Here is a 19272-nt window from a genome sequence, read left to right as displayed (position 1 = left end):
TTAATGTATGTAATGCATACATTAATTAGTATTACATTCTCTTCGACACTTTCTGTGTTTTATTTTTTCAGGTCTTATGTTGTATGTGATTCTGTGTGGAAGAGTTAAGTGCAATGCTGCTGTGTAGGCTCATTATTGAACATGAGAATGTACAAACACTCGTATAATCCTCATTTGTCCATGGCCGATCACATGCACTGTTGGAATTTAGGTCAGAATTTTCCCACAACTTTAAAGCAGCATAAGTAGATTTTTTTTGGCCATAGATCGATGCAACAGAAAAAGCTGTGAACATGACATTAACATTTTATAACTATGTGAAACAGTTACCTTCTCACACATTCAGGACACATGGAGCAACATTAGCATCCATTTGAGTATTAGCTCTTCAGCAGCTAAATGTTCGCCAGCTAGCTGCTAACTTTGTCTCCCTGCTGTTTGGTGCTGAGCAGGTAGTGAAAAAGTGCAGCTTTTTCACAGAAAATGGTGTAAAAGACCTCATGTATGGTTAAACATAATGTGTTAGCCTTATGTTTAATTGTTTTATAAATATCAACTGAAGCACATGGTTTTTGCTTGTTCAGCTAGTTTTATCGCGAAGGCCATGCTTTTATTTTGAAAAAAAGATGGTAGCAAGAGAAAATAAAGGAAGACTGTCGACATGGTAACACAGTGATTTCTAAAAGTACTTTTTGATATCTTTTGTTCAGTTAGCACCTGGTTGATACAGGCACTAGGGTTGGTGTGTCTTTAACTTCATTTAATTTTTTTATGTGTTTTATAGTTTTGCAGTAAAGTTGTAAAGTAGGCTATGTAAACTAGCTAAATTGCTATTGTTTGGCTGGAGATGTGTATGCTTTGTTTATATTGATGGCAGGGAACGGGAAAACTCTGAGCACCAAAACATTTCATTTGATTAAATAAGATTACTTTGAACACTCAGAGATTGTCATTGAGCTAAAAATTCAGCATTTCACTGCTGGGAATAACTTGTAATAAATAGTATTTCATTTTTGGAGCAAATGTAAAATTGTATGTTATCACATGAAAAGATGGTATTATTTTACAGTCTAAAAGGACTGTGAACCATCAGTTTGTGAGTATGAGACCATTATTCAATCAGGGAGGCTACAAACAGCACTATGACAGTGGTGAAGCTGAATAATAACATTAAAGCAGCATAAAACCAAAACAATGAGCTGTACAACACGTCAATGCTTCATAGAGGAAGTGCACAGTTAGGTGATAATTCTCTATGGGTTCATCTCTACAGGTGACACCTTTCACATTACACAAACATTTCATCCATTGCTAATATTAAAGTATTTAGTAGTGCAGCTTTAAATTGTGAATAACGTGATGTGTGTGTGTGTGTGTGTGTGTGTGTGTGTGTGTGTGTGTGTGTGTGTGTGTGTGTGTGTGGGCGTGTGTGTGTGTGTGTGTGAGAGTGTGTGTGTGTGTGTACCTGTGTGACTTAGGGCCTCAACCATCATAGGAATGATCTCCTCCTTCAGAGGGCTGTTGATGTTAGCAGCGTAGTGGAGCGCAGAGCAGCCACTGTGGTCTCGTACCTGCAGATCACTGATCAAGAAGTTTAAAGACAGATGTAGACAGGTTGCTTTTTGGGTTTCGTTTGGATATACAGTACATTTCCTTGTTGTTGTGTCAGTCAAAGCAAAAATTTATTACTTGATGCCGAGGCCACCTCAAACCTCTTTGGGGCACTAAGTAGAACTGGAGTATTTCAATTCAAGATTCAAGTTCCTCTGACAAAGAAAAAACAAATAGACAGCCGGCAACTGCTGCAGGTGTGACTAAAGAAAAGTTTGTGTGTGTGCATTAGCTTCTCTGTATGTATCCTACACGTCAATGCATGCAGAAATGAATGTTTTCTTACGCTGAGAGTCCAAGCAGTTCCTTGACCACCTCCACAGGTCTGTGGTCCCATGGCAAAGGTGTCGCTATGCTCTCAAACAGGTCAATGTCCCTGACAGCGAGCATCACAGCTGTCACACTGTCGCTGTTAGGAAGGTTCACGTCCATCCTGTCTGCCTGAGCCTGAAAGATACAGACATACACAAACACATGAATAATACATGGCACACTATAGCACTGAGTATGGAGTCACGTACAAAGTGCTGAAATCACAAACACACATATGCACTCACAAGTCATCTTCAATCCCTCGTAGCTTGATGCATAGACGCTGTGGTTTGTGGTCTATTCAAATTTAGAAATTAACAAGTTTATCTCATTTCTAAAAACTCTTTACACACATTCAACTCGAAATGTAGCAGCTTGGAGACAGAATCGCTCTGGAAGTAGAAATAATTTCTCTGGTAAAACCCCAGTGAAGTGTTTTTTAATCTAAAGCTTGTCATAATAATTTCCAATTACACAAAGTCACACGAGGACACAGTGAAATAGGTCAGCCTGTTTCTTGACCTGGGCTGATTATGATTCGGGAATGTGTTTTCATGTCTAGCCACCTCATGGAGTTTATTATGACATTACATTATTACATTTTTTTTAAATTTGTTTTAGAGGTTTGTAAATAAAAATCAGTTTTTGGTCCAACCACCATGAACGCATCCTCCTACTGTTCTCACTGGTAGGCATTAAGAGAAACCACATTTCTCAAAAATGATAGATTTGCTGGTAGACAAGCTATCCATCCATAAATGTAATGACTCTGAATTCTTCGACTAAATATAAACAGAATACCCAGTTGTGTTTTTGCCATAGGAAAACTTTGTTGTTTCCCTCTGTTGTCTTTGCTCATCTGGGAAATCCTCTAACACCTGAGTGGGAGTGTTTGTGTATGTGTGTGTGTGTGGGAGCTTTACCAGCAGCTGCTGTAAGGAGTGTAAGTCTCCCTGCCAGGAAGCCTGCAGCAGCTGTGCCTGGGGAGGCAGATGAGGCCTCGACATCCACCCCAACACTTTTCCCTGGAGCTCAGGAGGGCTTACATGGAGCGCTGTCTTCTGGCTGCAGTCACACAAGGTCATATCAGCCCCGGTGTTCAGCAACCGCTGCACCACCTTTTAACAACATCACACAGAAAAACAGTAAATGAAACCAAAAGGAAAAAACAGTAGACTGGTTCAAATGAAAGATTTTGTAATAAAACGACTGTTGCTTTTCATATTTTGTATCAGTAAACTGTTATACAAGTATTACAGTGTTTCTGAGATACCATGTGAGGTGAGAGTATTTGCAAACATAAAATTCTGCAAAATATCTGCTTTTATTTCAGTGGCTTATGTCACTTCACATGGGGATCACAGGGGGAGTGTGTCTCCTGTGTTACAGTTAAGTCATGAGCTTGTTTTGAACATGGCTCCCCAAGAGAACGCAGAGATGTTATGTAAAGAGAAAGATTCAAGTCACACGGATATCACATGCATGTAAACACATGTTATTGTCAGTGGAAGGAAAAATACAACATGTCACCCAACCCACACCCAAATCCCTCAACCTCTGACATGCTCACTTGTAGGAATTTTCCATTGAACAATGGACTGATGTCGGATCAGCCAAGTAATAGCTGAACCATGATTACACAACAATAGACGTCCCCGTGCCAAATAGAGTCTTTTACACACACACACACACATACACACAACTTACCTCAGTCATGCCTTTACGACAGGCACTGATAAGGGGAGTGCATCCTCGCTCTTCCTCATCCTCAGCGTCAGAGACCACCTGTCCATCCACCTCTTGTCCACGGCTCACAACTAAATCCTCTTCTTTATTTCCCTCCTCCTGCTCCCTTTTCAGCATCTCATCCACACCACGCCACTTCTTCTCTGTCTTCTCACTTCTCTCCATAGTTCACAGCTTTCCAGTCAGATCTGCGTGAGCTGAAGCCGGAGAAAAGTTCAGAGTCAGAGCAGGAGGTCAGACCAGACTTATGGAAAAAAAAAAAGAAAAAAAGAAGCAAATTATTGCAAACACTGCACTGATATATCTGACTGAATGCTTTCAGCTCAGTGTCTGCTGCAGTCTGTGTGTTTGTGTGACCATTACTGTGATGTTATCACTGTGATGTAATTCTCTAATGACCCAATGGTCCCTGCAGAAACTGCACAGGGGGTGTGATAGGAATTACTCATGTTTTTCCTACAACTGATTCACCATACATATGCTCTAAATGAGCTTCTCCAATAATGACAGTTCACATGTGTATGTGCAGCGTGTGTACTTCTGTGTGTGTGTGTGTGTGTGTGTGTGTGTGTGTGTGTGCGTACATGCATGCACAAGAGAAATGACTCTTTGAGGGCTGAGCTCTGTCTGGTTTAATGTTTGACAGCACTAACACAGCAACAGACAATATGGCTGAAGCGTCTCATATATCAACATGTTAACAACAATATCAGCTATAAATATATTACAAAAGTGTATTTTAGACGATGTAAAGGACCTTTCTGGATATTATTGTTAATTTCACTCCTCGTAATGATCGTCACACCCATTAATTGCATTAAATTGTTGAAATGAACTAAAGTGTACTTACAGTGGTGATGCCATCTCATCTGAGTCTTTCCCCTTCTTCACATCCCGCCCGTATGTCTTCTCTAACCTTCTTTGACCAGCAAACCTTTGATGCTTTTCAACAGACTCTCCACTCTTGTGTTTCCTCTCCTTTCTCCGTTTTTGCTGCACGCCTCCTGCTGTCGTTTACACTTGGTTGCCTTGGAGACGGTCAGACAGACAGGCAGGCAGGCAGACAGTGGTTTTAAATGCCAGCAGGCTGTGTGTTGCCTGACACTTTAAGACAAAGTGAGAACATCAATGTTTTGCCAACTGTTTTCTTTTTTTTTTTTCTTCCTAGAATTTGTTGTGGTCTGGATTTCATATTTTCTTCATCCCCACTCTGTTCAACAGAGATAATAAAATCTTCTTTTCCTCTTAACTTTCTTCTTGCCCTACTAAAATTCTCCCCCGTACTCTTTGGTGTTTCTTCCATAATGTTTTACTATTTTGTCCTGAGTGGACCATTAAATTAGGACGTTGTGCTTAGTCTTAGTGAATCCACTCGGTGTTATCCCACCTGGAAATACTCTTGAGGACAGATATTTGTGATGCTCGGAAATTATTTGACATGCTGAGTTTTCCATCCAACCATTTCACTTTTTTTTTTTTTTTGTTGCCTGTGAGCTTCCTCTGTTTCTATGATGTAACATAAAGCCACACAAAAGTATCTGGCAGTGAAGTGCAAAAAAAAAAGCAAAGGTTTTGCTAAAACTACAGACCTTACCAACCCACATAGATGAGTCATCTTCAGGCCTCTCGATACAAATGAATGTGCCTTTTCACACTGGGTTCAAAGCGAACTGCAGCAAAAAAAAAAAGACACCTTTTATACCTTTTATACACTTCAAAAGACACGACAAACAAGTTTTATCTTTGAAATAAAAGATAAAAATAAACCCAAATGTATTTTAAAAGGGCACTACATAGAGAATGATGCTTTTATTACCATTAAAACTGTTTGTCCCGCATACATTACACACATACAGTATTTCGAACATTATTTCGTGTGTGTGTGTGTGTGTGTGTGTGTGTGTGTGTGTGTAGGCTATATGTGTCTGACAAAAATAGTTTTACTCAGGTCTCTGTTTGTTGGACCTGTCTAGATGATTCCTGTGACAATCCACAGAAAAATAAAATCTCATGCATTTTTCCACTGAAACAGCACAGTGCATTGTACAATTACAAGTGTATGAGAACACATGTACAATGCAGATCCAAATATATACTACCGGTACGCTGCAGTGAAATGTGAAATATTCCACTGATGTTTTTCTACTATCCTCACACTGGGTGGATGCAGAAATGCTGAACAGTTTTTTTTTGTTCATTGCTGCTAAAGCTAAAACCACTTTGAGCTGTTAAAGAATTTCAGTGTTACGTTCAAGACAACCCATCCTTTTATAATTAAAAAAAAAAGAAAGTGTGTCATGATTAAAATCACAAAATATCTTCTTTTATCTCTCCTTCTAAATATAAAAAAGACAGAAACACAGAAGCTGACAAATTGAACAAAGTGATAGGGTCTTTAATCACAGCATCATGGCATGAATTAAATCTGACTCATGAACTCCTTAAAGCCCATGTAACTCCACTCATCTGAGTGAGGTCGCACTGTAAAGCTCCTCATAACAACTAGATGGCGGTGTCGTACAACTGTGAACCCTCTATTCCTGAACCAGCAGAACACATCCACGCACTGTATCCACACTGCACCTGTTTGCATATACACAGCGCAGGTGGATCTCACTACTGTTATGCATACTAAGCTCAGTGTTGTGTAAATTCAGGAAGTGATATTTCTGTACACCGTATGTGCTTTTTCTCCCATGGTAACCGCCAATTTTCTTTTATTTTTATAAAAGGCATCAACAATCTGCATTTTGAACTTTGCTGCTTAGGTCGCTGGAATGTGTCCGATTAACCAATGGAAAAGTACCATACAGAGTCCAGTGCCTCCTCCCTCGTCCAAATCACCCTCTCTTCCCCTCCCCACGCTGTATTTGCTATGTTTGGGTCTGTCCCGTGTCCCCTCCGCTCACCCACAGCCGTGTCGTCCCTGAGAGAAGCACTGAACCCTCTCAGTCTCTCAGTTCCGCCGGTCCCAGGCTGGAGCCTCCAGTTGCGCACAGCACAGCACAGCACAGTTTCCAACACTGCACAATTCACCAAGCGCGCTCTGGATTTCTCCAAACCTCAGGACGGCTGCTTGGGAAGACAGCTCCAACTTTACGACTCAATATGTTTCATGTCCGGATGACAGAGGGTCGGTGACAGGAGGACTCGGGGGAGTTGAGGTTCAGCAGGAACAAGGACGAGTCTTGGCTCCCCCCCTCCACCCCTCCACCCCCCAGCAGTTTTGCGCAAGGTGATACAGCAGAGGCTCATTGACCGGACGACCGCATTAGATGGATTTCTTCCCCAGCTCTCATTTGTGGTGTTACCTATTACTCTTTGAGCTCTAGTAAGTTGATTTCTCCCCCTTCACATCTCTCCCAAAACTTGAGTCGGTGGATCATTTTGAGAGCGACAGGATGGGATCGCAGACCGGAGCAGCTCTGCACAAACACACGCTTCTGTGGTTCATTGTAGGTGAGTCTTACACATTTGCGTGGGTAATACCCTCCGTTTGTTAAGACAAATCATAAGACTAAAATAGATGCCCCATGCTATATCAGAGTCATATGTGCATGGAAGCTTAATAAGGTGAATTAAGCGAGAGCAAAAGAAAGGGAAATCCCTACAATAGTCTTTTTTTTCTTTTTTTTAATCCCAGGTGTGTGAATTTCGGCAGGTGTAAAGGCAAGTTTGTTGTTCCACACAACGAAAGAAGTGGACTATAAGGGACTCCTGTGCTTGTGCTACTCAGCAATCAGATTAAAATGTATTTTCTTAATTGTTTTTCGTCGAGTGGCCCCATGAAATACTTTACTCACTCTCAGTTTAATGTTTAAGACCTAACCTTTGGGCTTGTTATGATATGACATTAGATTTATTATAGGATCAGTGGTGGCCGTTGCCCCCCTGTGTGGTGAAGTGTATACGAAATGATCTTTGTTTAAACTAAAGAGTAGCAGTGTATTTGGGAAGTGATTGATTTTCAGGGTGGGAGTGTTGACAGCCAGGGAAAGGTGTGAGGGAGAAGCAACTGACTGGGACACTTGCTTCAAAATCTATAAATCTATATGGAGGAAGCTTAAAGTCCCTGATACCTCTTTCATCACTGCAACAAAGACAGGGATACATACAGCTGTATGTGGATTAATGGTTTGGAATAGGCAGTAGGTGAATGGTACTGCTAACAGGAAGTGTGTGACCCTGTGTGCAGAACTAACACCTTTTGTTTGTCTTATTATCTCAATAACTATTGTTTTTTTACTTTTATTTTGGGTTGCTCTTTATTTCCATATTTGAGATAAATGATCTAATTTGCAAAAGACTGAATTTATTATCCCGCAAAATCTGTGAAATAACACTAGTACAACTCACTGCATCACTAATCTTACAAGTCAACTCTTTTATTAGAATGATTTTTGGTCACAGATAGGAAATCTGCTTTAAGTGATCTATTAAACTTGTGTAAACATGCTGACCCCAAAAAGAACATAAGCTCAGATTGGAGGTAAACCTTTTTGTGGCTATACTGAAAATATGCTTTATCTAAAAAGTACAACAAAGATAAATATCTGCTTGAAAACACAAAATTCACACTCACCTTGAAGTTTTATTTCCCTAATCGTGGGGAGGATGAAAACAACACAATACACATTTGTTATGAAGATCACGTAACAGCACCTCCAATTATTGCTGTATAAAATGCTCTGACATTCATGTCCTATAGTTAACCAGGTCCCGCAGTATTAAGTGTATTTTAGTAAATCAGTTTGATAGGTGTAGCCTCCTTAAATTGCTTAGATTCAGGCATTGGGGTGTAGTTTCTGTAACTTTTGTGCAATCATTAAATATGAGGTCATATCACAATCATATGCTTACTATTAAAGGATTTGATTCAATTCATTCATTCATTCTAGCTGAGCTAGGGCAGGTGTATTCATTTGGAAGCATTGTGAAAATAGCAAATGTATTAGATTCATTCATTAGAGTCATTTAATGTAGAAAACAAAAACAACAGAAAAATTAATTTAAAAAAAAAAATGGATATAGTGTATGTCTGTTTGCAGTTGTCAACACAGACGTTTTGGCTGGCATAATGTGTTAGGGCACCATATACTGTCATGTGTCTATGGCATACAATGTCATAAAAAGCTTTTATGCTTATTACCAGGCATAATCAAAATGTTATTATTATTTATTTCTATAGGAAAATATCAAATATAATTGATGAATTTGCTTGTTGAGGTCCATCCATTGTTCTTTTTTAGATAGCAGTCAGTTGCTGAAAACATTACGTCTCTGACCGAATCACTAGCTTTTGCAGTGGGGCTTCTCTCACCAGTGACTGAGAGTAATGTCAGTTCAGCTTTAATACACAACATGTTACTTCCTTCCTCCTCTGTTGACAGTAGGTGACTGCTGAGGAATTAACCTGCAGTGCCTGTGTGGGCCTTTTGTGTACCAAGTGTACCATATGTTCATGCACACGCACATGTACATGCTTATGCACGCACCATATGCATTTTCAGTACGGGAGACAATTATTTCAGTTCTTAGCACACCTACTGGGCGCACCTTTCAACACCCTAGATGCCATGAGCGCAGCATTTTCATTGACGGGTGCCTTGTGAAGGGAGGAGTAAGCCTCCTGGAGCTCTTTAGAAAAGACAGACTGTCTCTTCAGCAGGACAGCTAACTGTTAGCATAATGACAGGTTCTAGCAGAAACACAATATTGGAAAAACTGGGATGTCTAGTCATCGTATGCTTGAACTTGCAACTAAACAGGCTTCTTGCTGTGGGCTCTGCAATCACTTTTCTGCTGCTGGTCTACAGACCCAGCACAACCCTCCATCAATGTTTGCATCTGCGCTGACTCCACATGGAGTGTGTTGTTGATTGGCTCATTGATCTGTGGGGCCCCTAACCCAACCACCTTCTTTTCCACCTAATTCCAAAATGCATTAATGTTCAATTAACCGTCGCATTTAAACCAGGAGAGCACAAAAACAAATTGACTCCCGCACACATGGTGTACAGTGTTGACATCGAGAAACTAAAAGTTTTAACAAAGAACGATCACATTCAGCTTTTTCCACCTTCTTCTACATCAGCCTTCCTGTGTGCTTGGTATAGGCTGATCCTCAGTGGCTCCTACATTGTCGGAGAGCAAAAACAGTGCTAATATGGACAAAAGTGCAGCTTGTGCGAGTACACATTTCTTGCTGCAGACCGTGCGCGTGTACCCACAGAGGAGATTGCACGCCGGTTGCCACATGTTGGAGGCCTTCTGTCTCCTGTGTGCACATCACAGCACTTTTGATTTCAGACTTAGGAAAAAATTCAGTTAACTTGGTTTCATTTCCCAGCCTCTGACCATGTTTTACCCTTAGCTGAACTGTAATGCGAACCCCATCGGCTAACCCCAAAGTAAGCATTTAATGTCATGGAGACCTGCAAAAATGTACTCCGTGTCCTCACTTTTGGCTCTTTTTGTAGTTAAACTTATTATGAACTTCTCAGTGTTTCTGAAAAAAAGAAAATGAATACACATCTGAACAACTGAAGTAATGGAAATGCACACATGCACGATGTGATGCTCTCCGACAAAGGTGTTCAGGCAAGCTTCCTCTAGTTTTTGCCCTTTGGCTCCATGTAGGTGTTCTATATTTACAGGAAGAGGAAGTTATGACTCACCACAGCAGCACCAGGTTGCCTCATTACTGTTACACCACATCGCCATCTAAAGCAGCAATTTTGAAAGTTTTGTTCCTAAAAAAAAATCACTTTTCAAAAGAATTCTACTTCCCAAGCTCCCTGAATAATTATTCCCATTCAGACAGTTCATTTATCCATCTAGGAAACTTTTAGTCCGCCGTTCATACAGGCACTGTAATTTTCTCTGTTAATTTTTTGGTCAATGAGTACCGAATGGATAAAGGAGGAAGGAACCCCCCTCACGCTTTCCCATGGATATGAAGGGATTGGCACAGAGGCATTTTAATCCTCTTCCCCTGACATGATCATCTTTCATTTGACGGCTCAGGATCCAGTTTGAATTCATTTGAAATATTTCACGCACATAAGCAACTCACCAGAGAGTAGTGAAATGACAAAAGGGAAACACTTTGAGGAATGACTCAGGGGACATCAGGCGACAACATCTGGCAACTCTGACAGTTTGACTGGAATGACTGAATATCCTGTAAGCAATCGAAACGGTTGTCGTAACGTACTCCAACTAAAGTGTGAGACTCAGTGGGCCATGGGACAATGTTTGCTAGGCCCCTACATAGCAAAAGTGGGTGGGCTGTTACATTGTTGTAATGAGTCTGGGTCTTGGGCAAGGTTTTAATCAATTCCTCTTCCAGTCTGACAAAAAAAAAGTTATTAAAAGAAAAGCTCAAGTTAATTAACTTTGGTGGGGCGGCTTCATTCGGAATCAACCAGGCATTCCAGCTGATTTAAAGGATAGTTTCAGATTCTTTCATGTCTGACATGATAAAATTCTTACGTGCCTTGTATACATCGAGAGTTACCAGCTGCTGTAATATTCCTCCTGTCTATACTGACCATGAAGTGATCTGTAGCCGAAGTCTCCGAAGTTAGTCTGATTGAGTGGTGAAGTAAGTGCTATAAGTAGCCCCAGGCATTTAACCACTTTTGGGGTCGTTAACACCTTGAGAGTTGTCGAGGTCACATGTGGGTCGCTAGGGTCACGTGAATCATTATTTGAATCGGTCTTAAACTGTCTGGAGAGGGATCTCAAGATGGTAAGTGGCTGATAAGTGGTTTCATTTACCACCTCCTCCATTTAGCGATCATCATTCCAGTTTGACGAAGCAATCTACGTTAATCTGAGCCGAGGGGAAGTCTCTATGAAGTGATCACTTTGTTGGCTGTTCAACGTGCTTATGACAAGAAAGTATTAAGACAGAGAATCTGTCCTTCAGTGTTTGTATTTCCAGAGTTTTTCTCAGCATTGAAAAGTCTCAGGCAGGGGACAAGATACACACTTCTTGATGATGAACTACTACATATTTCTTGAATATATAAGTGTTTGTTGCATCAGGGTTGAAAGATCTGACTGTTTATCAAAAACTTCTTTCCCAGCAAGTGAGATGTTGTGGTTGGTTGGCTGACATCCTGCGGCACCAGCTGGCGTGATTTCTTTTTAAGGCAACAATGTGAATGAGAGTGGGAGGGAAGCAGCAGGGAGGGAGACAGGGAAAGTTTTTGACCCCCTACTGCTACAGGTACATTTTGTGATGTTGCCAACAGAGACAATAATGATCATTTCTGTCAGGATTTAGCTCCAGTCCCCAGTCCCATCTCTCTAGATAATCTGGATACATGGACTCTCTGAAAGTACTGGGCTCCCGTTTTCTGTGTTCAGCTGGGACAGAGCAGCACATATTTCTGGTGTGAAGGACTCAAGGGGATGTTTTTAAGAATCTCTATAAATCATGGGGGGGAGGCAATGAGAACTGTAATCACACTAACAAGACAGAGAGAGATAAATGAGGTAGGTGGGGCTGGATAGTGAAAGTTTTAATAGTGCAGATATATATCTGTGTCTGTTTTGTGTGTGCGTGTGTGTACGTGTGTGTGTGTGTGTGTGTGTGTGTGTGTGTTTATGCACATCCTTTGTGACAGACCCGCCCACTGGACTTTGGCTAATTAGATAGATGGTGAACGAGGGATGAAAGGATGAGAAGAAAGCTAACACAAGTAGCCATGCCCTCTTTTGATTGAGCTGTTTTTCATGTGTAATATTAGATAACTTCCCTCTTACACTTCCTCTCCCCAGTGAGTCTCTCTCCCTCCTTTCCCACTGAGAGTTCCTCATGGGGGACGTAAACACAGATTCGCAGCAAGTGACAAAAAACAGTTTCATGCTTAAGTGACATGTTTTCTCCAAGCCAAGCCTACAAAAGACAGGAAATTCAAATTCTAACCCAGGGTTTTGCTTATACGCTGCAGTGAGGGTCTTCAGTATTCAGCTTTTGAAATCTGACCGTAGCGCAGTTAGCTGCAGCAAAAACAGTTTACTGCACTCCAATCAATATATGTGCTCACCTAGGGAAGAATTAATTCTAACTTTGTTTTAAAGATGCATTTTCATACTCTTTTGAGAGGATTAGCGAGCCCAAAGGCCCAGCCATAATTGGCCAACAATGGAAACTGTTTTGTGTCTGTCTACAGTTGTAAGGAGAGAGGAATGTAAGGGGTGCAGAGAGTGTCTGGCATCACCCGTGCTAACTCAGACTGTGAGCAACTTGTCCTAATTAGTTGTAGATCAGTGGTAATGCTGGGGGACATCAACTGTCACTCTTGTCTCACAATTACTTTTTTTTCATGAACAAACCACCCATTGTATGTGTGCGTGTATGTGTATGTGTATGTGTGTGTGTGTGTTTTTTGTTTTGTTTTGTGTGTGTTTGTTCACAATCCACTCAGCTGAATTTCTGTAACCCACTCACCAAACAGAATGTTGATCCTGAACAATTTTGCATAACCCTGGAATACTTCCAGTGATGACAGACTCTGAATATCCAATACCAACATTTCTGATTATTGATTATTCCTTCACTATCCAAACATGGCAACCATAGTTTTTTAGGTAACGTTGCAACATGTGGTTAAAGAAATGATGCTGTCATGATTAAAGTGGCATTACAGGACCTGCTTTTTGGACCACTTGGACCCCTGCAAAGTTGTTAAAATAAACATAAAGATAAATACAGCTTTAAAAACATTCATCGTCAACCCCGCACTGCACACACTAGGCCTAAAACAAACAATTATTTTCTTTAAATGAATCTATTAATTGTTATTTTTAGTGATACTCAGTCTATTGCAAATAATGATTAAAAACAACCATCACCATTTCAACAACTCACAGATTTCCTTGTGTGATTAGCACTAAAAGACCGAAAATATTTATTTCATATTGAAACAGGAGCAAGCTAAGCTTTTGAATGTTACTTCATAAACTGATGAACATACACTCATTATCATCCTTTGCTTTGTTGACACACTTTAACCAACAGTGTCAGCAGTAATTTATGAATTACACCATTAGGCTTATGCTTATGCTTTGTGTCTCTGACTGTGGATACATCTATTTATGCTTATTTGCATTTGTGTTTCCAGATTAATAAGCATCACAAGATCATTTTAGTGAGTGAGTGTGTCATTAATATCATGTACGTCAGTTATATCTGCCCATATATGAATATATGTGATTTTCATTACAATTATCCATTTTAAGAATAGAATCAGAAACTATGAACAGAACTTCCCCTGCTCCAAATCCAAGACATCAGCTCTCTTACTGAGAAACGGAGAGTAGATTATACAGCCCATTTATCTGGGCCGCTGCTCTCACACATTACATTTAACCTTACATAACAGCGACATAGTGAGCCTGTCGCAGTGGTTCATTCAACCAGTGCATCAGACTGGAATTTTCTTTTGAAGAATTTTTTTTTTTTTTTTTTTGTCATGGCATTTTTGTTGTGCGGAAAGTACATGATGACACGTCAAAGTGGTTGTGTGCAGGATCCGAGCCCACAACATCAAGGCATGGCACACAAGTCATGTAAAAACCACCAAAAAGCCTGAAAGGGATTTCTCCAAACATTTATCTAACCAGACTGGTCAAATAGTAACACACTGGTATTTATAGCAAAGACCTGAGGGAGGAGTGAATGAGGCATAGAGACATACTTCTTGTAGTCAGGAGCTGTCTTTTACAGGCACAGTCCTGTGCTCCTGACCGCTGAGGCTGAGCTGCTCAGCCAGGAGCAGTGTGTGGCTTCTGGGCTACAGTACAGTGCAGCAGGAGTCAAACTAACTTATGATGCTGGACTGTATATAACGGTAGGGTGAGCAGTTTGAATCCCATGACCTGCTGGGAACACAAACGTGAAGAGAGAGATCTTATTCCAGCCTTTTAAATCCAACTGTATTGCCGGACAAGATCTTTGATATTGTACGATTTTGCTGAATGTTAGCATTGGACATTAGCGTTGGATCATAAAGTGTGGATTTTGTCCAAAGAGCATTGATATATTTTCTCTGAGAAACCAACTTATTATTTTTTCATATTTAGAATATTATACTGTAAGTTGCATGTAAAAAGGGATCTTTATGATGCAATGTATTACATTATTTAAACAGCAGTAATTAGACATAATTAGGGGACATGGATAAATAATGTTAGGGGATAAACAAGAGCCTAACAATTATAAACTAATGTTATTCCCATCAGCCTCAGCTTTAATTTGTGTTTAGTGCTAATAAGCAAATATGAATATGCAAGATGGTGAGCATAGTAAACATTGTATCTTCTCAACATCAGCATGTTAGCATTCATTGTGAGCATGTAAGCGTGCTGATTTTAATATTAAGCTCAAAGCACTGCTGTGTCGAGGCGTCACAGAGCCACTAGCATGGCTGTAGACTCATAATCTTATTAATCTTATTAATCTTGATTTAAAGTCAACATAAATTAAATTAAATTGAGTTTCTGGAACAGCTTCTTTTCATCTGATAAGTATGTTTGCTATCATCCATTTACAGAGACTGAAAGGAAAATAAATGAAAAGTCATTTAATTTCTGAGAAAGCTAGAGATTGTATTTTGTGAATACAGAATGCATTGTACTGATCTACACTACTTAAATAAGGTAGGTGTTTGACATTTCTTGAAAGTGTTTGCTGATCTGAGATCTTGCGCTGTGTCTAATATGAAGGCCTTATCTGTGGTACTATAAGTTTTTAATGACAGCTATGTTTATATGCACTGGGGTACATATACAATATACAAGCAGCTGAAAAGAGCAGGTACAGTAATGAAAAGAGCATGCTCAGTCAATCTTCCCCTATCGTAATAGGTTTTAAATAATAGATATGGCATTTTAGGCTAAGGATTTCTGGTGGCATTTAGTCTCCACACAGATTGTGTGAGGTCAGGGATTTGAACTTGTGACCTTTAATTCCTCCGATCCGTTTTATGAGAGTAACTTCAGATTCCCAAGACTCAGCACCATTATGCCATGTGCTGCTACAGTGAACTCTACAGATCTGATTTCACAGCCTATTTATCTAAGGAAATCCTCTCTTATAAGTCACATTTAGGAACAAGGCATGTAGGAAATGTATGTAGGATCCTCTGTATAGGTTTCAAATGAAGAAAAAGGTCTGCTACAGCTTGAATTACACGCTGGAGCTCCAATGAATTGCCTTCCACCAGCGGTCTTGTGATTATCCCTCTCTCCAGTGCTTGTGATGCATAACATACCAATTTACTGGAGGGGACTAAGTATCAAATTGAGGAAAGCAGTGCAGAAAATCCCAAATTGGAACAAATGAAAGCAGTTGATTTTTGTACATTGACATATCATTTAGAACATGTAATTTTGCCAGTCATGAATTTATACACAAAAATCTTTGAGGAAGCAGAAAAATCCTTAATACGCCATTCATATGTCAAGATGACTGTTGGTTATACACTGTATGGGTGTCTTTGTGGCTCATTTAGCTCAGTCAAGCTGTGTATCATATCAGCACATCAATCATAAGGTGCAATAAGAAGTAAAATCCAGCAGTGTTCAAGCCAAGAGAGAGGACCTCTTTATCGTTGTCAAGGCTCTCCTCTGCCTCCTCCTCCCTCCACATTAACCTGTTTTGCAGCTTGCCATGACTGGTGTGTTGCTTATGGATTTGTGTGTGTGTTTGTTTATGCTTGTGTGTACATGTGTGTGCACTTGCAAAGCTTTAACCCAGTTTTTTTTTTTTTTTTTTTTTTGCTGTCACGCCTCAGCAGCTAATGAGCAGCGTTCAGGCTCTGGTAGTTAGTGAAGCATGTCTGAAAATGCATATGTATACCGTGTGTGTGACAGAGAGAGAGGCTGGTGTGTGTATGTGTGTGTGCATGCTCTGTCCATAGTGGAATGGCCATTAGCAATTATCCAGGCACCGCAGAGCCGACAAGTATTCCAGCACCTTGGTAGCAGAAACCACCGGATGTGCCATGCACACACACACACACACACACACACACACACACACACACACACACACACACACACACACACATCCACACACATTATCATATGCTGTCATACTTGGCACACACTCTCAAACATTGGGAGACAGTCTCACACACACTCACATACACAAAACACAAAAGAATTAGTACACACAGTCTCACGCATGTCATATACTGTATGTGTGAACACGTTCATGTGACGCATTCAAGTGAGTCAGGCGTTCTCCCATGTCACAGCAGTGTCCTTGAGCAAGATACCCAATGCTCAGTTGATGTCAAGTGTTAACAAGGGAAGCTGCGGTTGTGTATCGACACATGCTGTAAGTGAAGGTAGTGATCTGGGTGGCATAAATTATATTTAATTACCTATAGAGGAGGTATATGGCTAAATAAAAACTAATCCTGTGGCTCAGGAGCACATCAGTGGTCAATGCTATTGACCTCCGCTTAATACTCTTTTTTATTTATTACTGTTTTTTATTCTAATGATTAAAAAATATAATCTTAACAAAGAGCGTATACCTGCCTCTCCCACTGCCCCAGACAGCTGTAAGCTGACTGAAACTGTACTGCCATATGTCAAGTGATGGACACTTTTACTCAGCTGCAGTATTGTAGCATATAAGTTCATATATTATTAAGAATGTGGGATCCCGGTTGGACTCAAGCTCCTAATCCTGATGGTGCTGCCACGCCTCTTCCCATGAATAAACTATAAACAGTAAGACCCCCAGGAAACACGTGTAAGTTGTTCCAATAAAAGTTTAAACTGATCTTAAACTTCAAATACATTCAGTGCCAACATTCAAACACACCCATAAACTGTTACCTGCTCCGACCATATGTGCATAAATATATTCATGAGTGCACAATCGAGTGGAGACACACGTCGTACGATAAATGTCTTTAAACAGCACTCTTATGCACATCCGAAAATACATACAGTATATGCACAGACTTCACAGACAAAGATTTCTGCTTGTGTTGCAGAAAAAATATTATTACTCTGCTGCTGCAAAACCCATTTACCATATTCATGTCTGGTATTAACATATGATGTGGATCTGTTAGCTGGAAAAGTGCATTTGATCACAGACTTCTGCAGTTTGTTTACACCTTGCATTAACATGCAGTTCTCCTCATCCAGACATGTCTAGATACAGATCCCCTCCCCTACCCAAGTTCATGTTTGGCTAAAGCCTGATGGAACATTAATTCTACATTTTAAGAGCTGATAAGAGCATTTGAAGAGGATTTATTTATCTTGGTACCTACTGATAAGTTCCACAGTGTTATCATAAAAAACAGAATATTCTGCTATATATATATAAATATATGTACAAGTGCGACATCTATAATTTAAGCACTGAAATCGAGTTGAGTGGTTGTCTGAATTCATGGCTCTATTTCACTCAGTTTTGTCAATTGGTTTACTTGGACTTAGACTTGGATTTGGACTCAGTTCAGTTCATGTTGGAGTTGTTGATGCTGTTGCCAAGTTTCAGTTGTTTGACTGAAAGTTTTGGCTCTCTTACAGTCTGCTGCCAAGAGGATGAGGACAGCTGCCCTGTGCAGTCTTCTTCTTTTTCAAACCAACACACCATCTGTTTGAATCAAAGGTGTGCAGTCGAGTAACATGTCAGAGTCAGTTTAAGACTTCAGATTTGACTTTTAAACAATCAAAAAATGATTTAAATTTGACTCATGGCATTATTTGGACTTCAGCTGGATGATGCTTGAAGGTGGGTTCAAGCAGAATGAGGAGTAAAAGCACAAAAAGTCAATGGGTGCGATTAGATGCAAATTCACCTGCAGGAACATAACCAAAATCCTTAGTTCCTGATGACAGACTTGAAAAATGTTGAACTTATCGTTTAATACTCTCTCAAAGCTCCAAGCCAAAAGTGGCTCAAACTGTTGGCCTTTGTTTTGCTTTGGAGTGAATGCATCAATCTTTCTTTTAGGTGTAGGCTGTTAGATATCTGTTGACAAGCATCACAGTCGCAGATTTACTTCTTCCACTATGAGTTTTTCCAGTAAGTTAAACCTTGTGATAGTCTTGTATTGTGGAAGCTTGTGAGCTTGTGAAACACTATCTGTCTTTAGATTGAGCTCAGGTAATAAAATCACTTTTTCTTTTTACGTCTCCTATTTTGAAAACACTACCATTAAGCATAATTGATGTTTTGACTTTGACATAAGTATACCTGTATCCCAAGATAAGAACATTACCCAGTTGATGAGTCTCATGTCTGACATATCAAAACTGTTGTTTATATTTGCCATTAAAGCTTAGACAATTACAGGCATGGAAAAATCCTTCATGATCTCCCAGATAGAGTAATGTTTCCTGTTAATGGGCAGAGTCACTGCAGAGCTGCTAAACAGGATCATCTTGTGTATTGAACTCTCGCTCTGTTCAGTTCTACCTTCTCAGTCAGTGCCAGTCAGCTGGAACTCCTAAAAATTTAATCGACCGTTTCACAAGCATGTAACTGGAAGCTCGTCAGCCCTGTATGAACAGATTACAGGTGTAATCTGAACATCTGATGAAAATTTTAAAACT

General features: G+C 40.1%; 1 protein-coding gene across 1 annotated transcript in view; it reads left to right on the top strand.

Moving 5' to 3' along the window:
• The first annotated feature begins 6919 nt into the window (after positions 1–6919).
• The window catches only part of ramp1 (receptor activity modifying protein 1), a 62626-nt gene continuing 50273 nt past the window's right edge, over positions 6920–19272 (top strand). The window contains exon 1 of the mRNA XM_022741071.1: positions 6920–7128. Coding sequence (XP_022596792.1) covers positions 7071–7128 — 58 coding nt within the window. The 5' untranslated portion in view covers positions 6920–7070. The remainder of the gene's footprint in view (positions 7129–19272) is intronic.

This window comes from Seriola dumerili, unplaced genomic scaffold (genome assembly GCF_002260705.1).
Source record: "Seriola dumerili isolate Sdu_G_001 unplaced genomic scaffold, Sdu_1.0 BDQW01000052.1, whole genome shotgun sequence".
Lineage (NCBI taxonomy): Eukaryota > Metazoa > Chordata > Actinopteri > Carangiformes > Carangidae > Seriola > Seriola dumerili.
This window is presented reverse-complemented; position numbering and strand designations above follow the sequence as displayed.